Source organism: Plutella xylostella, chromosome 20 (genome assembly GCF_932276165.1).
Source record: "Plutella xylostella chromosome 20, ilPluXylo3.1, whole genome shotgun sequence".
NCBI lineage: Eukaryota > Metazoa > Arthropoda > Insecta > Lepidoptera > Plutellidae > Plutella > Plutella xylostella.
The window spans coordinates 6,068,873-6,090,591 of record NC_064000.1 but is presented as its reverse complement, the minus strand read 5'-3'; the positions used below and the strand labels follow the sequence as shown (position 1 = coordinate 6,090,591).

The window sequence follows — 21,719 nt, the reverse complement described above, 5'->3', positions numbered from 1 at the left end:
ACACACTGATCCGATAAACCTATATGTGCTTTATAATATGATACAAATGCTCTTTAGGGTACCATTTCGAATCTATGTAGATGCGCAGCGTTTCCTAAATATGTTTTTCTTTACAATAAGAACCCTTCGTATAATTTAATTATTTGTACTCAAATTCATTAATTTGAATCGATTGGTGCCGTGATTTGAACCCACAACCTCTCGAAAAAGGCTAAGTGACCTTATCGCTTTTGCTACCACGGCAAGTTAATTTCCATTATTCCGTTTGTGGAAAATTATAAAAGTTTACGTTTTCTCGCATACTAAGTGGCGCCCCTCTAATGGAAACTATCATGAAACTTTTGACAGATATTGTATACAGATGACAGGAGAAAACGTTAACTTTTTTCGTTTTAATAAATAGAAAAACCCGTACTAGAGGGTCTAGTGTAAATCAAGCCTAACCTGGAAACTCAAGGGTGTTATAGAACTCGGTCGCAACCGTCCTAACTTCGTCGGTCTGGAACACCCTCGTAATGTTCCTGTATTTATTTACATACATTCCCTCTCAGTTCTTAAGAGTCATACTTATTTATACAGGGTGATAGGTAAGACGATGGACTTAGGAATCACCCTGTATAATAATATAGAGGTGCGTAAGTGATGATGCATATCCATAGCTATGGCTAACTGTAAATGGGATAATGACATGTCTCTGTTATGATATTTTAGAAAGTAGCAGCATTTATTTATTTTATCCCACAGGTAGCCATTATCCATTTGACGACCGAATGGCGTAGTGGTTAGTGATCTGACTACTGAGCCGATGGTCCCGGGTTCGATTCCCGGCTGGGGCAGATATTTGTTTAAACACAGATATTTGTTCTCGGGTCTTGGATGTGCCCGTAAAATGGCAATAGGCCCGCCCCCTATTACATTGGGACTAACATACACTCTGGCGAAAAGTGGGTGCAGCAATGCACCTCTGCCTACCCCGCAAGGGAGTACATTAGTACAAGGCGTGAGTGCGTGTGTGTAGCCATTATCCAGACATTGTGAAACAGGCCCTTAGCGTAGGGTATTCGTATACATTACTTATATCAGTTAATCGATATTTCTTTACTGTCTCGGGAAGTATCCTTTCGTGAACGAACTTCAAATGAGAATGGCCAAATCTGACCCGCTTTGCAGCCACTTACCAAACCTATTTTTATTCAATGATTAAGGTGTTCTAAATGATGAAAAAATATTTAAAAAAATCTAAACCACGTTTAAAAAAACTTAGTATGAGGGACACATCTAGTCAGTACAAAGACTTCATCTTTCAGCACCTATATTTTCGTTCTCCCATGCTTCATAAAAATAAAATTTACACCAGGATATACTGTAGTCATGGGCTACACATCAGTATATGTTTCATCAAGGGTGCTCTGGCGGGTCATGGCGCCTTATAGAAAAGTCCATTCTCCTTTGTTAGTTATTGTATTATTTTGTACAGACTTTTGAATGCCCTCCTGTCCCTCCTTTCCGCAGCTACCTGAAATCATTTTACTCTGTAGAACAATCCTCACTTCAACTTTGATTGAGTTTAACTGTGGAATAATTTGAAATAATAATAGACTGCAGATCAAATTTGAAATCCAATTTAACTTTCTGTGACTCAATTTAAATGATTCTGTACCTGAATGTATATAATAAGCAAAAAGTTATAAGTAAAATAAATATTATAATACCTACGCACAAGCTACGCACGTATTAAAATAACGTTACTTACTGATGGAAAAATGACAGCCAGCTACAATAGACGGATCCACTTAGTGCCTTGATAGGATCTCTTTTAATATTAATAACTTAATGATTACTTGGTTGATGGCTTCAATATACAAAAATACCTCCACAAAATAACCCACTGGTCAGTGGTCAGTGAATGTGCAACATAAAGTATAACCCTACTCGTTTATCCCCCGGAGTCGGGTTAAAAAAGGTCACGGGGTTAGTAGTTCCTTGATTTAGTATGCCCCACAAAACTCATCGTAAAAATGTAATATGTTGGCTGGTAGAACAATACAATAAAGTAGAAACGAATTGCATGGTGCATGTTTTTTAATAAAATTTTAATAATACTATACTTACTGTATTCATTTGTACTTGGCACCAAAGGTAAACAATATTTGTGGTCTTAAATTTATTTAAAAACTAGGTATTAAAATAAAACATAACAAAAAATGAAATACTTATTAGCAAAAATTATTAAATTCGTAAAAAAAATATTATTAAGTACCTACCATTTATGTATACCATCGCTCTTACGGTGAAGGAAAACATCGTGAGGAAACCTGCATATCTAGATTTAGCACATCTAGATATGTGAACCCACCAACCCGCAGTGGACCAGCGTGGTGGGAAATGGTCTAAGCTTAGGAAGGCAGTTTAGACCTTGGGGATATGCACAAAGGTTCCACTCGAGAGAGCCAGGTGCAGGTACTTACACCCCCACAGAGAATAGAATAGAATAGAATATGGACCAACCATTTATTTTAGCTGTAGTTTACTTGTTTGATAATATTTTGATTAAAAAGACACACAAAGATAGTTTAATAATGAATTATACGATGAAAAGTCTCTATTATGTAACTACTTAGTTATGTGTAAATAATAGTACATTTTATACGGTACCAACGGAATCTTTCTTCACAAAGTTTGCTTAATAAGGGCGGATATAATTATACTTATTGATTCATTTATAATAATAATATCAGAAATAACAATACGGCATTGGATATGACTGTGTATTGCTAAACATATTGACTCGACAATAGAATTAATTATTTCCATCCTAATCCTAACTAATATTATAAATGCGAAAATAACTGTGTCTGTCTGTCTGTCTGTTACTCTTTCACGCCAAAACTACTGAACGGATTTGAATGAGATTTGGTATACATATGGTAAAGACCCTGGGAAAGAACATAGGCTACTTTTAATCCCGGAAATCCCACGGGGAAACTTTTTAAGGCGAAGCGAAGCTCGCTGGAATAGCTAGTATAATACATAAAAAATGAAGACAAAATGGTTGTTTATTTAAATAGCCCTGCATCGCTATCTTTTCTATTAGAGAACGATCCAAACAGGCAATACCACTTAATTTAGTCCTTAATTCTTATTCAGGACTGTTCAGCGTTTACACATCTATTTATAAGTAGCTTATTGACGGTCAACCATGATTTCTAATACATTTCACTTTAGGTTCTCTGAAGGGGATGTAATTAAGTCGTGAAAAAAGTTGTCGATCTTGAGGCTGTGTGATGTGAGTGAGCGCGATGCTAAACGAACGGGCCAGGCCTAGTAGCACGGGGCGCATTTAAGACGTGACATAAGTTTTGCATAGCGCTCACTCACATCGGGCAGTCTCAAGAGTGAGCGCGACGAAGAACTTTTGTCACGTCTTAAATGCGCCCCGTACTAGCCCTTCTGAATAGGTATTTGTGAGTTCGAAGTGAACGTGCGTAATGAAGCCCGCATGGCTTTAAACACACGATTAAAGGGTTAATCAGAAAGGTGATTATCGTGTTATAAACACAGTTCTAATGGGCATTAAACAATCAATTTGTCGTCAGGTAGGTAATTAATTTAAAAACGTTGGAATGAAGTGATTTTTCAGAAAAACTATATTTTTTTGTCATCATCATCATTATCATCTCAGCTATAGGACGTCCACTGCTGAACATAGTTTTTTTGTAAAGAATTAAAATTATATAAGTAGGTATACAAATAAGTACACATATATTTGCGATAACAGTACCTATTGCTTTATAAATGATAGTGCTAAGTCCAAAAATATTGTCATCACCTACAAATATCATCACATACATCAAAAAAATTATTGTCAAAATCGGTCCATAAATGACGGAGTGATCGATGAACATTAGTGTTGCCCAAATTCAGTCTTGGTCTTGCAGTCTTGGTCTTGTTCTTGCGTTTTTGCAAGACCAAGACCAAGAACAAGACCGCGTATTTTTAGCAAGACCAAGACCAAGACTGACCGTGCAAGACTTGAGCAAGAACAAGACATAGCCTGCAAGACTCTTGCGTCTTGCAGAGCGCTATTTCACTGAGTAGTTAGGTGTAACAGTTCGGTGTATAGGTAAGTACGCTTAGGAATTCTATGAGATGCAAAAAACTGTATCAAAGAAAATGAAAAACTGGACCTATGCGCATTACGACTAATACCATAAACATAGCGAATAAAAAAATATCTATTAAAATCAAAAAGTAAACTTTAATAAATAGTAATAGACTAATAGGTAATTGCAAGACTTGCAAGACTCTTGCTGCAAGACCAAGACCAAGACCAAGACTGGGAGCGCAAGACCAAGACCAAGACCAAGACCAGGTGTATTGGCGCAAGACCAAGACCAAGACCAAGACCAGGTGTATTGGCGCAAGACCAAGACCAAGACTGGCTAAGTCTCGTCTTGTTCTTGCATTTGGGCAACACTAATGAACATACATAAAGATATTAAAGATACATAATATACAACGAATTAAGAACCGCGTTCTTTTTTCGAAGACGGTTAAAAATACCACTATTTTAGCATTAGCGTGCAGCACTTGCCAAATTTTAAGTGATAGCGGTACATGTAAAATTTCACCCAATAAGCACCCAGGTATTCCTTTATACAATTTCGAGTTCCTTTGTGCAATATCCTGGATCAAGTGAGTTCGCTCAAGCGATCGCTAATGATTTTAATTGGATTTGTGGATATTGGCCGGGTCGGACTCGGGCGGGGGGGGGGGGGGGGGGTTCACTTCGAACGACTAGAACGAATAGAGCTGTCTTACAATCGGTTTGTTTAATACCACGAGAAACGTGGTTAGACCAGCGGTCCGAATCTTGATTGGGAAAAATTAAACCGATGCGTTTTAAGTTTAAGGGTCTATTTCATTGCATTAGGCGGACCCTAGGTAGGTCTAGACCTACAATAATATGGTGCAATATATTTATTGTGCAATAAATTTTGAATCCAAATGATGTTTGCGCAATCTGCAATATTAACCCTAGACGATGAATTATTACCGATTATGTGACAACTGGCGTTCGTTCGTTTTTCGATTTATGAAGTGGCCCGCAGTACACAGAAGTACAAGCAGCGGCAGCGTTAATCCCAAACCCAGATTTATAATGCCTCAGACATAACCTAAAAATCGTAAATTGGTATTGTGTAGTCTGTTCTGAAGATAGTAGATCTGTAACTACCCAGGTACAGTATAGTATAACAAACAGGTTAGTATAACACATAACGTCGGTACTTAACTATATTTTTTCCTTAATCGAAATAAGAGTTAAACGTATTCTTAACAGCCAGTAAAGTTTTTACCGCATAAGTAGGTGGGAACCATCACAAACCTCTTTTACTTGCTAACTATGCCCAACTCTGCCAGAACCATAAAAGTTGTTATAACTCCTTTCTGTGGAATCCCAGAGGAGTAAAGTTAAGCGATTGTGGAAGTTCGGTACACTGGATAAGAGGTACTTATACTGAGGACTTATCGGATGGATAAATAAATAGGTTAGCGTTAGTTGCGAAAAAACTATAAATCATTATAAATAAACAGGGAAAAATTGCAATGATGCAAGTTTGACACGAATTTCCAAAAAAAAACTGATATGTACTTTTTATCGCATGAATTTCCACGTAAAACTTTTTGAAGATGCGAAGCTCGCACTACTCGGAAATGCTTTACTTTCCAGCTTACTTTACAAACCCTTATCCACTATGAAATGCGCTGAAAAGCGAGTTTATAATGAATGGGAGACATGCAAAAGTTAATTAAAAAAATCAGTACCAAAATTGACCAATGGATCGATTCGCTTCGATTGAGAGATTGACGTTAAATATCTATAAAGACAGATCATACTTCGGGGTAAACTAGTTAAAAATAAAATTAATAACTTTTATGAGCGTCCCCCCCCGTCGAATGGACAAAGAGCAAAAGGGGGGTAGCGTTTATCCGCTCAATATCACATAGGGGCCAATTACCCTTTGTGCGGGGTTAATTAGAGCCACGTGACCACGGGGCCGGGGTTTTGGGGTTTAATTGTAAATTGGTGGGTACGATGAAGGCACACTCACGCCGAGCAATGAAAAAGTTCCACCTGCCATGCCATTGCCGTTCCATATGCCAATGGAACTATTTCATTGGTCGTGTACGTTTTTTGTCTCTCACAAGGAGTGCTAGACTCTGTCCTTGGCCTGCCTCCGCCTTCCTCGTCTAGTCTCTACCGGCCACGTCGTCTCTCGTATTGTATTATAGCAGAACAATACAACGACACAGGCCCTAAGTTCTATAAATAATTTATTTATGAGATTTTACTGACTTACCGGCGAGTTAAATTGATGAAAACCAATCTTACTGAAATCCCAAAAAATAACACACCTGCCTAAGGCATGTCCACTGATATAATTTCACCCTAACAGTACAATACAATGCGGCACTTCAAAGCAAAGATCAGCAAACACAATAAAAATGGAGGCACGTAGGTACTTGTCGAGTGCTCAATTCATTCAACTCATCGAAAACAAAACAAATGAAATTCGCAGCCATTGTCCTCTCGAGTAAGATATTGAAATTCAATACGTGAGGATTACAGACAGATACGAGGAGAAGTTAATTATCAAAAGCCAATATTCTGTGCGGATTCATGATGTTTTTTTTTTGGGAAATCGTCTCGGTCTAATGGATGAGCCAATTTTGATGAAACTTAGTAACTAAGTATGGAATAATAAGAAGTTTACTTTTAAATCTGAAATATAGATTAATTTAAGTAAGTAATGTTCTTATTGTAAGTTTTGCAGCTACGCTAAGGTATATAAGTAAAGGCTATAAGTAAAATTTACAAGGCCCTGTTTTCGGCCTTTGGATAAAAGTATACAAACACTAAAAGAAAATCGGCACAGCCGCTGGGGAGCTACGCTACGCTACCACAGGCAGATACACAATAACACAGACACGGTAAACTTTTAACACCCTTCTTTTACCGTCAAGGGTTAAAAAAGACTTCTCCTATAGGCCTCAATACCGAACCGCCATCTCGGGCTTTGTACTAATAAATGTTGGCATTCAATTTGGTAGGCTGTTTACAATCCATTCTCAGCTTTATTTAGCGGAAAAAAGAGTCAAGGTTACTAAAACAAAGTAAAGTTTACTGTTGTGTACAATCAACAAGAATAGCTGCAGTACAAAATACAATGTACAAGAGCAATCAATAACGTAATATTCTTTGTTAATTATTGACGGACGTATAACACATTTTTATGAAGAACTCACAATAAGAAAGTATACTTAGGGCCACTTGCAGAAACATATTAAATCTAGATTTAGTGTCAAATCACGATTTAAGAAACGTCAGTCCATATAAAATTTGACACTAAATCGAGATTTAACACTAAATCTAGATTTAATATGTTTCTGCAAGTGGCCCTTACTGAAATATATTGAGAAAGAACAATTTATTATTTGACAGAGAGGGACAAAACAGTTCAAAAGCTAAAACGTACTATAACTTTATATATACATGAGGGGGTTTATTCTGTATAACCATGTACCTATGCTGAAACTAGATGGATACTGTAACAATATTTTGGTTAAGGGCCCGTACAGGGTGACGTGCCCCGCCAAATTTGGGTTTTCAATGCTCTTCACACAGCACACGCAGTGACACGCACACATGTAAGTTTGCACAATGGGTCATAAACTTTTACTCGCCAACTTTATTGACAATTATTTTCAAGTAGTGATTTGAGGGTAAGTATAATTTTTAATTACACTGGTAAGCACCAGGAAAGAGTAGAAATTAATAGGGGTGCCACTTTTCTCCATACTCGGAACCCGATTAGCTTTCTAAACAAATGTAGTATTTACTTACTTGTAGAAAGGTAACTACAGGTATTAAAGTGTAGATACTAAGGCTATACTAAGCCGAAAGGGGATGACTCAACTCAAGGGGTCATTCTGAACAACTTTTGTTCTACGAGTTTTGCAAATTCGCGAAAAAAAATATTCGTTTTCCATGGTAAAAAGTCACGTGTCATCAAAGTTTCTATGAAAAAGGTTTTTTTTTTGTTCATTTTTAAAACTCGTAGAACAAAAGTTCAGAATGACCCCCTTTCTCACTTGTTTTTACCCGACTGCCGAAGGAGGAGGTTTTCGATTGTATGTTTGTATGTTTGTAAGTATATTTTTTGGTAGCAGAATAATATTTTTTCTTATTTTTACGGTTTCGTACCTCAAAAGGAAAAAAAGCAACCGTTATAAGATCTCTTTGTTGTCCGTCTGTCTGACTGACTGTCTGTCACCGCCCTTTTTCTCAGAAACGGGTAAAGATATCAAGCTGATATTTCGCATAGATATGGGGAGTACCTACCCCAAAAAAATATTGGGGTACTCCCTCTCCCATACAAGTAAATTGGGGCTGATATTTTTTCCGGTTATTTTGATGGTGTAGGTTGTAAAGGGGTCAAGTGAAACACGCGTTCAAGCTTAGACTGATCGTTTATTGATAAGCGCAAGACCTACCCTCCTACATTCATATTACACATACCGACAACCCCCTCAAAAAAAAACTTAGTAAGTAAGTAAACTTGATTATGCTAGTCACAAAATTCATGTAAGAGAAAAAAAATAAAAACATGCAAGAAAAATGCCTATTCAATATTACACATCATAATCAATTGAATATTTAGTTTAGGTATATTAAGAAGGTACCTACATGCATACAGTATAAGTACAAATATTTTCACAAAAAAAAACAAATGTAGTTGATATAGGTAAGTAAGTACTAAGTGCCTAGATCTTAGATTGAATGTTTAAATTGAAAGATAACAATAACAAGTAATAATCAATCCGGCATTATTTTATATAACTAAATGACATTTATAGTAACTTATTTACTAGTTAATAGACTAACAAACAAAATAACTATTACATATTTATTTTACTTAGCATTGTTAGCCTAGCGATAACAAAGTAAGTAGCCAATAATTCATTGTATTATTAAGTATATTAGTTTGTATAGGGCGATGTTTTATACAATTTAACACCATAATTATTGAATACATATATTATAACTATTACAAATATCTAACAAAATCATAGGTAGGTATATAAGTAGCGTGAATTACTTTATTGTGATAAATATCTTATGCTTACAGACAAAGTAGGTGTAGGTACTTATATTATGCCATTGTTGTTGACTAATAGCCCCAGCGGTCAGGCGGCCTCACGGTCCTGCCAAAACGAGTCACACGTTGAGTACCAGCCACATTGTGAGAGTGAGATACGTTTACAGGGGGATTTTCAGCTACTACTATGTCATCATACGGCAAGGTCATTGACTGAGTAGTGAAATCAGCTGGCTCGCGGTCGCGTCTATGCTCCGAGTCTATCAATAAGTGGCGTCTATTTCTTATCAAGGTACCACCACCCTGTACATCAATTACATATGACCTTGTTCCTCGCAATGCCCTGACTATTGCATTTTGCCAACTTTTATTTATACGTACTTTTACCTTTTGTCCCACTTTCAAAGATAACATATCACGCGCCCTTTTATCATAATGTTTCTTTTGTTTTTGCTGTCGAATTTCTAATTCACTTTTAACATTTTTATGTATCTTTGGAATAAGAAGGTTTGGTGTGCACGGTATAACACTCCTTAATTTTCTACTGTTCAATAACTCCGAAGGAGATGCTAACGTACTACTAATTGGGGTATTTAGTAACTCTAATAATGCTAGTCTAAAATCCGAGCCGTCATATCTCGTCTTTTTTAGAATATTTTTTATTGTTTGTACAAATCTTTCTGTTTGTCCATTAGACTGAGGATACCGTGGTGATGACGTCACATGATTAAAATTCCATTCTCTTGAAAATTTTGTAAAGCTGGAGGAGCTAAATTCTGGTCCGTTATCTGTCATACAGGTTTCTGGAATGCCCTGCCTACTAAAAATTATTTTTAATTGTTCAATAACATGTTCAGACGTCAAGTTGAGCAATTGTATTACTTCTACAAACTTGCTAAAATAATCTACTACTAATAGATAACTAGACCGCTCAAAATGAAAGATATCGGCTCCTACTTTTGACCACGCTCGCGTCGGCACTGGATGCGGTATGAGAGTCTCCCGTGAATTTTCATTTTTGAATGTGAGACATGCCTGGCAATTCTTAATTAGATCCTCTAATTGTGAGTTAATGTTGGGCCAAAACATTGTTTCTCGTATCCTTAGTTTGCATTTCTCTAGCCCTAAATGACCTACATGTACTTTGTGTAATAACTCAGTTCTCATTGATTTTGGTATAATTATTCTTTGTCCCTTCCATACTAATCCATAAGATAATGTTAGATCATCGCGAAAATTCCAATACGGCATAATTTCATCAGTAATACCTTGTTTATGATCCGGCCAGCCATTTTTTATATATTCTATTAATTTTTGCAATTCAGAATCGTTTTGCGTCTCTTTTTGGATCTGCATAAAATGAGTGTCAGTGAGCGGATTGCACAGTGCGACGGCGCACACCTGCGCCCGCGCCTCCAGGTCGTCGCGCGGCGCCGGGGGCTCGCCGCTCCCGGGCTCCACCGCGCGCGACAGCGTATCGGCAATAAATAAATACTTGCCGGGCTTATAAACCAACCTAAAGCTATATGGCTGCAAACGTAACAACATTCTTTGCAGTCTGGCTGGCGCACATACTATTGGCTTAGAAATGATACTCACAAGTGGTTTATGGTCAGTTTCAATTACTACATCACTCCTACCGTAGATGTAAGAGTAAAATTTTTCACAGGCGAAAACACATGCCAATAATTCTTTCTCAATTTGAGCATAAGCTTGCTCCGCTTTCGTTAGCGATCTTGACGCATAACAAACCGGTAAATTATTTTGCATAAGACAAACACCTAGCCCATCCTTACTTGCGTCTACCGAGATAACTACAGATTTATCTAAGTCATAAAACTGTAACACTGGTACATCCGTTAAACATTTTTTTAAAACATTAAAAGCTTGTTCATGTTCAAAAGACCAATTCCATTGAATGTTTTTTTGCAATAACTCTCTGAGAACACTTGTTTTTTCCGATAAGTTAGGTATAAAACTGCCTACATAATTTATAAGGCCCAAAAATCTTTCTAAATCTTTCACATTATTCGGTTGAGGCATATTTTTTATGGCTGATATCCTAGACTCATCAGGATAAATTCCACTTTCAGATATAATGTGTCCGAGATACTTTATTTCTGTCAGACAAAATTTACATTTATTTTTATTAAGTTTTAAATTTATATCCCTACATCTTTGTAATACTTTTCTTAATCTCTTATCGTGTTCTTCTTTTGAATCAGCGTAGATAAGCAAGTCATCCACAAATAAACAAACACCCTGTATTGACTCCTGGTGAAAAACTTATGTCTTTCTATTGTTAGATTCTTTTTCGGCAAAAAAATGAATCAAACTTTTTAAGTAAGGTGGCTGTGTCCTTGAAAGTTTCATTAAACTGTTGATACACTTCACGGCATTGTTCTCCAATCACGTGTAGTAAAATACTAATTTGCACTTTCGGGTCCTTAGTGTGAAACTCACACGCTTCACTATAAATTATAAACGAGTTTTTCCACTTTGTCCACGACGATGATAAATTTCCGGAAGTAATATTGTCCAAATTGTTCATAAAATGAAAAGGCGGCGGAGGTACAAATGCGGACTCCATTTTGTTACTACGGTGTTAGATTATTTGTCACTCACTCCGAACTATAGGTACCTATATTGCACTACAGTTATTTTTTATTTACTATCTACAGTATAACGAAGATCTGTACGTAAATAATATACTGTATTTAACCGTATTAAATTTAACTTAAACCGGCTGCGCCATGTAAAGGGGTCAAGTGAAACACGCGTTCAAGCTTAGACTGATCGTTTATTGATAAGCGCAAGACCTACCCTCCTACATTCATATTACACATACCGACATAGGTAGGGTATCGTTGAATTGGTCTTTTAATATAATAGGTATAAAAAAAGGTTAAAATATAATTATTTTGCTTTTACCCTTAAATTTGGGCACCACACCATAGAAAAATTCTAATTAAAAAATGATTTCAATAGATGGCGTGTTTTTATGTTGGGTAACTCAGAATAAGAAGTGATGATATCTCAGAATAATAATGGTTAATGGTGCTATTCCGCTGAGCACAGAAACCGGTGGGACACAAGTGAAAAGTGGCGGTTCCCCTCATCTCGCATAATCTTTATTGACCAAAACTCATTTCGCATAACTCGTATGGTCTAAACTTTTTTGGCCGATCCATCACTTTGCCAAGAATTATGTGTCATAAGGCTCGTTTCGTCTAAAACTCTTTAGGCACAATCTTTAAACACCTAAGTTTCGTTTGCTCAAATGTATGTTCGTCTATACCTATGTATAATCTTGTTTCTCCTAATGTTATCTTAATAAATAATATATTAAGTATGTAGTAAATGTACAAATTGTGGTATTTTTTCTCATACATCCCGAAAATCACGATATTGAATGATTAAAAAATCGAAAGTTGACGAGCAATTCAACATACATTTATAATACACATACAATAATTATTACAAACCCCATGAGATCGAAACCTAAAGATAGGTGCGACGACGAGCAAAGCGAGGAGGAGCGTGTTAGGTGCACATGTTCATCAAAACCAAAGCGGAGCGCAGCGAAGCGGAGCGGAGCGTTTTCCAAACAGCGGAAACAATACAAGGCACCAGTTTGCGCTATAGAGAGACGCTCCGTCAAAGTTAAAGCCAAACAAATATTATTACTTTGTATAAACCTATTATTAGGCTATTCAAGATTTGGCCATACCATTATTAGGCTAAACAAGATAATGCGAAATAACTTTTTACTAATCGAGATTTATGCCATACGATTTTCGGCGAAACGAGACTTTGACCAAACGTTACTATGCAATACGAGATTAGGCAAATAAATCTTGGGCCAAAAAAGGTAGAACCGAAAAGTGGTCATGAAAATGCACTAGGGTAGACCCTACTCCTAGAACAGGGCATGAGTTTGTGATTTGTGTGCGAGGATGGAAACTTTGAATATTTTCTTGATTTTTTATTAATAACATATAGTATTTTTTCTGAGTTACCAACCGAAGTCACCCCGTGACAGGGTGACTAGATAGGTACTTCTGCAAATTACGCCATCTATCGTTGGTTTTTTTAGTAACTACTGTCTATAAAAGAAATTCCGTCATTATAAATTTTACGTTACGAATGAATTTAGTAAACCCAGTAAACCTAACTAATCCAGAGGAAACCTAAAATATCTTTTTGTCTCTCTGAAAAACATACTTAATAGCCCAAACTCGATGCTTTTAGCTATTAACATCTTTGAAATAAAATTCAGTCACCACCTTGTTACTGCCCTCATCAGATCCTCACGAGACCATTCCTCAACCAGTACCATGAGACTGTGTTTTTGATGAATCCTAACCTAATGTTCCTACGTATTGTCATCACTTAGATCCATTCGCTATATTCCTGCTCCTCATCGGACCTTTACGAGACTGTAATGTCACGCGAGAACATTGCCCACTATCTAATTTAATTTAATGTATTGAATATAGTGTAAGAATGATGCTTCCTCAATTTCAAATCAAATTATGTTGGTGTCATAAAAGTTGAAAAAGTGCAATGACAACCAATGTGCAGTGATTTTGTATCTGTACACGAAAAGATCGCGAGCTGTCAGTGCTGCCTAAACCGACGTGACCCTTCTTTGGAGGCCAGCGGCCGACTAAGTCAGGGGGGAGTCAGTGCCTTAATGGCTGAACTTTTAGTAGAAGGTAGTGCCATCTCTTTATATTACTCTTACTACCAAAAAAGATGTAAGATGGCGTTATCAACAAGACCATAGAACAATAACAAGACACATAGATAAGTAGTATTTGAATGTTAACATTGTCATGATCTATGTCTTTTATGAAGAAATTGCGTGTCAGTGTCAGTTCAGTTGTCTTACAATGTCTCGCAAATAACATTTTTGTAATTAAAATAAAAGTCTATACTCTCGGTATATCGTTATTTATAAATGTTATATACCTACAAATAAAAATAAACATGGTGTGTCAAGAAAAAGCATCTTTATCCGCAAAAAGTGTTTTTATGAAATTCTTGTGACCTGACAGATTCCATATGGATCCAGGTTCCATGTGGTTCCACGGGAACCGAGCTGAAATGGCGGCACTGGCAAAGAGCGATCGACATCTTCATATCCGCTGAAGATTAAAATACTATGTGTACCAAACTGATAAATGTCGTCAAAGATTTGCCTCGCGAGGATAAATGATGCACTATTGGACGAAATGACTTTATCACCACAAGTGACAAGATTTGCTTCTCTTGGGAAACATAAACTAGCAAAACATGAATTGGTTTTCATGGTGAAAGGAATACACACACCCACTCGCATATTATTTTACAAGTGACATGAACAAAACTGAACTGAAACATTGTTATATGCGAGGTAATAAAGAATTATATAATAATTTGTTTTTTATTTATTGTTGCATGTAGGTAGGTACATAAATAGATTGAACTTAAATTTACCTGATAAATGTAATAACTGTTGTGTGGTGTAACTACGTCAACGCAAATATGTCTTATATCTTTATAGATTGAAGTTAATAGCCGGATCCCCACCAGACGATCCAACGCGATCCGATCGCGCGATCCAAGGAATCTTACATACTAAACTTCTTGGATCGGGCGATCGGATCGCATTGGATCGTTTGGTGGAGATCCGGCTATTAACTTGTGATAACAATATCTATATATACAGGGTGTCCCAACAGGGCACCCTGTATGTATGTACAATGAGGTTGAGCAATATAAAGAGATGGCGTTGTAGGCTCAGTATGACGTATAGAGTATGACAAAAAACTCCTCCAGATGGCACTCTTTACACAATTGTTTATTTTTTCTCTATGGACTAAGTCAAACGTCGCTTGTGTTTATGATTTTATAACACAGAAAGCCGCCATAGATATTTGTATAAAGATTTGAGGGAAAAAAAATGCCCAAGTTTGTTATTAATTTACACAAAATAGGTGTGGGTTTTTTTAAAAACAAGGTATTTATCGCCTAGTCCAAGCATTTATCTTTATAATTTGATAAGAATCATATGAAAATTCTTGATAATTACGACACAGTTGTTACAATACGGGAGTGTGATTTACTGGTTTTCTGAAATTAATTTACAGTTATCCATAAGCATTTACTTAAATTCGAATGATTCAGCACCTAGCTAGACTCTTCGGCTACCTGTGTGATTTTTTCAAGGCTGTAGAGCATCATTTACTATATAATTCTATGACAATGCCAACCCTCGATTCCCTATTGCCGACCCTTAATGAATAAATAAGTACTTTACTTTAATACACGGTACATTGGAGCACGTGTAATATAATCAGAATAACCGTCGACAGATCCCTCAGGAGCGTTTACTGGAGTGAGACCGTAACGTGGAAGGTAATTAACGTGTGTGACGTCACACGGCACTTAGTGCGGCCTTCAGACCTCGAGGGACATCTCCACTAGCGAGCTATTGGGTTATTTATGTAACTGTGTCGTTATTTGTTTTAGTTTATTCCGTTGAAAACAGCGTTATAAGCTAATCTGACTTAAAATGAAATGGACAAAAAACTAATTAAAAGGTTTTATATTATGGTTTATTTATAAGAAATTAACTTGTGTGTATTTTTATCAGTGTAAGATATGTTGACCTGCTATTGTGAATAATAATACCATATGTAAGTACAGGGAATTTACAGGATATTTATTGTATAGTTGTATAGTCAGTAAAAGAAGAAAGAAAGAAAGAAAGAAGGGAAGTATCCACCCTAGATTCAAGTATCCTACTCCCACTAATACTATTATATACTATATTTTCAAAACTTTACTGTGATACACAAAGGTGCGTCATAACTTGTAATTAGGTATGTCATAGATTTACAGTTATTGTATACAGGAATTTAACAAATATCGAATATTTTAGATAAACCTCCCACAGCCTATCCATAGCCTATCATCAATATTTTCCTTATTTTCATTCTATTTCTAACTTCTTGGCACTTAAATATTCAAAGATCCTCTTATACCTTCTTACTTCAATAATACTAAACAACAGAAATGCTTACACAAGACGTGACCTTATCGAGAAAGATCGTAACATTAAATTTTATTTCTAGCGGAAAATTTCATGTTCTTCCTATAGTTTTCCGACTATACTTTTCGATCCTATTACCTATCATACGTTTCAAGCGCCTTATTCAGGACACCTATGCATTTCCAATGTAATTTTACATTCGTTCAATAAACCATCAAGTGACCTACGAGGCAACTTTATAAGTTTCTTCCTAAATATGCACTGCACAATTAAGCACACTACACTACTACTGAAAACATGCAGCATCATTTTCTAATATAAAGATAATATAAAATTAACTAATAATGAAAAATCCTACTCCAACAATCTGTCAGGAGTATAGATGAATTAATAGGTGGTTTGAGAGGTACATAACATCTTATAGCGACTAAGGAAACTGACTGTAGTCATCATCATCCTTTTGTGTACGACAATTCTTCCGGTCCTGTACCGCTCTGGTCCACTCCTTCCCGCAACCCTGCAGAAGTGGTGGTCTGCCAACAGCTCTTCGCCTGCCTCTAGGCCAGCATTCTGTGATCGTCTTTGTCCTTCCGTTCCCCTGAGAAGCCAAGTGTCACTGGCTGTTCAAAGAATTCTAAAAGAATTTGATAAAAGTCTGTCGTGAAACTGTCCAGAATAGCGCGCCAAGTCCGTGATACACCGGAAAAGAACGAGATACAAATCCGGTTTCACAGATACGATGTTCGGAAACTGTATGGATATACGGTGAAATAACGTGAGGACGGACGGCAGAGTAGAAGCTGCAATCTTTGAGGTCGTAAAAATATTGCAAAATGCATGAATGAATGAAATCATAGCTTTACAGAGAGGAATTTTATTTTGAGAGAACTTTCCGACAGTGGGACAGATATAATATGTACTGGGCTCACGAAGTATGTCTGTGTCTACTCGTAGCACTGTCAATTCACTTTTTTGTGCTGATCCATTTGGTGTTGATCCTTATCAACCTTTAGCTTTCACTATGAAACTCGCTTGCACTAATGGAAATGTTCGAAAATATGAATTTTAACGGCTTTATTTGTCCCTACTCCCGCTGGCAGGTATACCCGTAACGCAGATCCCTTAATCCAAACAAACATTAATCCCAAAGACCACAAGCCACCCACGCCTTTACTCGAAAAAGTCAAATCAAAATCTATTCAACTGGTCGCAAAGTTGATTTTCCCCCGAACATGTAACACAATTTGCCCCGTCCAGGCTACTTTACGGTGTTCATTGGTTGACAGGAATTTAGGCCGAAAGGTGATGTGGAAACCGTTCAAATGGAAACAGGGACCGATTTACGATCATTTATTCTGATGTGACATCAAACACGTTCCCTTAGTTTATGTCGCCCTAGTACTTGAGACAAAATTGAGCTTTATTTTTAATATCACGATTCGTGATCATGAATTAGGTATCCATGGGTAGCTTATTTATATTGTGGTGTACTTACTATTATTATTCATCTATTATAAATAGTATATACCTACACTTATGAAAAAAATATGTATTCTTCTTCATTCGTTTTTTCATTTCTTTTATAAAAATAATAAAATAATAACAGCCTGTATGTATACTTTAATCTTCTATATCATATCATGTTGCGAATTGCGAGGGTGTTCTAGGTACTAGGTGGGACGTCTGTGGGCAGACTTCGCATTGAATTAATTATGATGGCAGCTACACAGGTCTCAATATACTTACTGTTATAAATGTAAATATAATTTTTAAGTACTTACTTAATTTGTAACTTTTAGGAAATCTAAAGATTGTTGTTTGTTTTCATATTCAATATATTATCCAAAAGCGATCCCGCAAAACCGGAAATTAACTTCCTAATCCAAACCGGTAAAACCACACGCATGCCAAATGACTATTAGAAAGGGTAGCCATTTCAGCCCATTCCGTATTCATAATGACGCAATATGTCCCTTGTCACGGGCCTTTAGATGTTGGTTCAGGATTAATATTCATGCAGCCGGCTAACCTAATCTATTCCTAATTGGAGTTGTCCGTTGTTTCAGGAGCGGAGTGATGTGTGCAGTGCAGTGAGTGAACCATGGCGGTGAACAGCCCCGGGGGTTACCCCCCCGTGTCCCCCAAACCGCACACTCCGAAGAGCCCCCGCCATTTTGTCTTCCCGCAAAAGAGTCCTTCTATTACCTCTTCCACGTCGTCTTCCGGGTATTACACCCCGCAGTCGGGCTGTAGCTACGACAAACACAACCAGCCGCCGCCCAAGTCTCCCCTCGCCCACGGCCACCGCAGCCCTATGAGCCCCAGACACTTCAACTTCCCCCAGAAGTCGCCGTCAGGGCGCTCCAGTCCTTCTAACTTCGACCGCTCCTACCAGGAGAGAGCGAGCTATGGGTTGCACTACTCGGCGTCTCTGAAGCACAGTCGCAGAGAGAAGTCCCGCTCGCCCAAGCCGCCGCCCGTGCATATACACACCAACCCCGGCTACGTGTCTCCTAACCGGTCAAGGAAGGTGTACGGGTCCACGTCAACTGTAAGCTCTCCGCGCCTCGTGACGTCACCGAGTGTTGTGTCGAGCCATACCGGGGACTCCGACGTGCCGGGCACGCCCTCCGCCATACTGGACGACGCTGATGATGAAGCCACCACCAGCAGCACGCGCACGTCACGTGTCTGTAGAAAATCCACGTCAGATTTAACGGATATGACGGATGAGACGCCACAGACGCGCTCGACCAGCATAAGCCGGCCCTGCTCGCCGATGCGGCGTGGCTCCGTCAAGGGTCTGGCGTACCTGGCCAGCCGCCGCGGCTCCCGGGAGTCCACCATGTCCAACTGCGACTCGGTGGAGGACATCGGGCCGCTCAACTTCCAGAACACCATCAGGGGGCGCCAGCGAAGGACCTCCAACTTTCTCGAGTTGCCAGGTGAGCGTCATTTGTTTTATTGACGAGTTGAAACGGCCAAGTAAATTAAATTCGGAATTTCTGAGTGTTCGTTTGCAGCAGGTTAGTACTGTGAAACGGCGTCGCTGGTTTATTACGGACACAAAAGTTACTGTGTCAACAGTAAAACTTAATATTGTTTTCCTTAAAAGATCAAACGATAAATCGTTTGCCTAACTAATCGGCGAGTAAAAGCGTCCGTTTAAACAAAAATATTTCTTTCGAAATTTGCTCCATTAAAATCGGCGAAGTTTTAATGGTCTCGGAAAAAAAAACCTTGAACTTCTGAACAAATTTTAAGGGAATTTTTCGTTGCTAACTTTATCGCCTACTTGAAACATGATCATAAAAAACTGGCGACTAAGAATGTTATTTAAGACTTTGCTTGTAGATTTTTATAGGTAGCTTGGCTATGTAGCTTTTTTAGATCTTGTTTCTAAAACCCATTTTAAATACGTAGGTTGAGGTAGTTTAATATTCAATTGAATTCGTTAACTTTTTTAAATTAAATTTGGACTGAGATACCCATCATATTTACTCGATGAAAAGCGCTTAGGAATATAAAGCCGAAATTTTCAGAATAATTAATCATGAAATCAATAGGCCGTTTGAATACCAGCAAAGATTGGATAGTAATTTATGAATAAGGCAATTTCACTTTGAAATCAACTTTTTCTAAAGGAATTTTTTTATAAATAAAATGAGAGGTTTGAATGTTATCATTGATCAACTTGATTAATTTTCATACATACACAATTTTATACCTACTGCTTTTAATAAGCTAACCTACTTAGCTGATAATAATAGTGAATCAAAAGTATCAAAACTTCAATATTTGTATTGGTACAATTTCGAAAGTTCAAAATATCGATACTGTAAATATCGAATATCACAATTCACAAAATATTTACTTATTAAAATCTAATATCCTTGGGATCAAAAGGTCAACCATCTAATACCTACCTAGGTACTATCAAATCTTTATTTAGAATTTCAATACAACAAAATTTTATCAATTATCCTCCCAAAAAAATCTTCGAATATGGTAAGCCGAAAGGGGATTACTGTCGGGCTCATTCTAAATTCTACTGAATTCTACTTTTGTTCTGAAGAGTTTTGGTGATTTGCGAGAAAAATAAACTCTTGTGAATCCTATCACTCCCCTTCCCAGCTAAAGTCCGTTTTTTAATCCGAGATACTAAATTGACAGATTCCGAAAGGTTATGTAAAGTCTGTTTTATATCTCAAATACAAATTTTCCAGATTCTGAACTGTTCATCAACAGTCGATTGTCCCGCTATTTAGTGACGTACCGTTCTATTGGCGGGACAATTGACTGTTGAGGAACCGTTCGGAATCTGTCAATTTAGTATCTGAGATTAAAAGCAGACTTTGCTTAACCTTTTACAACACCCTGTATATCTCTCCCCAGCACTGGCAAAACATCCTGTATATCTCTCTCTCTCCCCAGTGGTGGAGCACTCCCGGCCGCGAGTCTGCTCTCTCCCCGAGAAGCCGTACAACCCGCGTGCGTCCGACGACCTGTACCGCCTGCGCACCTTCAGCATCACCACCAAGGGGGGCGTGGTCAACTGTGGAGACAGCATCTGTAATAGACGCAGCCGGTCGAATACCTCGGTTAATTCGACCAATAGCAGGTGAGCGAACTTTCGAGTTTTACGCGTCGTTCGATTAAGGCAAACCAAACCAAACAAACAGTGCAGTGTGTAGTATCTGTACCAGTAGGTATACCAGAGACTTGTACCGCCGACTTGTACCTTCAGCATCACCACCAAAGGCAGCGTGGTCAACTGTGGAGACAGCATTTGTAATAGGCGAAGCCGGTCGAATACCTCGGTTAATTCGACCAATAGCAGGTGAGCAAGCTTTCGAGTTTTACGCGCCGTTCGAGTAAGGAAACTAAACATGGTTGTGCAACGTGTGTAACACTAGGTTTAGTTATCATATCTCGAACGGTTTAAAAAGTCCCATTATGTAGACCAGAGAACTGTACCGCCTGCGCTCCTTCAGCATCACCACCAAGGGCGGTGTGGTCAACTGTGGAGACAGCATCTGTAATAGACGCAGCCGTTCCAATACCTCCGTCAACTCGACCAATAGCAGGTGAGCTTTGAGTTGCCGTTCGAGCAGTAACAATTACCTAAACATGGTTCGTTTCTTCCGCGCCGTTGTAGATCAAATTTAGCATTCACTTCTTGAATGGTTTATAAAGTCCCACTAGGCATAGCCACTGTACCTTCAGCATCACCACCAAGGGGGGCGTGGTCAACTGTGGAGACAGCATCTGTAATAGGCGCAGCCGGTCGAATACCTCCGTCAACTCGACTAATAGCAGGTGAGCGAACTTTCGAGTTTTACGCGCCGTTCGAGTAAGGAAACTAAAACATGGTTGAGCAACGTGTGTAGTGTAACACTAGGTTTAGTTATCAATTCTCGAACGGTTTAAAAAGTCCCAGTATGTAGACCTTCACCATCACCACCAAGGGCGGTGTGGTCAACTGTGGAGACAGCATCTGTAATAGGCGCAGCCGTTCC

At 38.0% G+C, this 21,719-nt stretch overlaps 1 protein-coding gene across 2 annotated transcripts in view; it reads left to right on the top strand.

Annotated features, from left to right (window-relative positions):
* The window catches only part of LOC105384683, a 70,529-nt gene that overhangs the window by 11,468 nt on the left and 37,342 nt on the right, over positions 1 to 21,719 (top strand). For both annotated transcript variants that reach the window (XM_048628246.1, XM_048628247.1), the window contains exons 2-3: positions 18,267 to 19,145; positions 20,635 to 20,821. In XM_048628246.1, coding sequence (XP_048484203.1) covers positions 18,302 to 19,145; positions 20,635 to 20,821 — 1,031 coding nt within the window. In that variant the 5' untranslated portion in view covers positions 18,267 to 18,301. The remainder of the gene's footprint in view (positions 1 to 18,266; positions 19,146 to 20,634; positions 20,822 to 21,719) is intronic.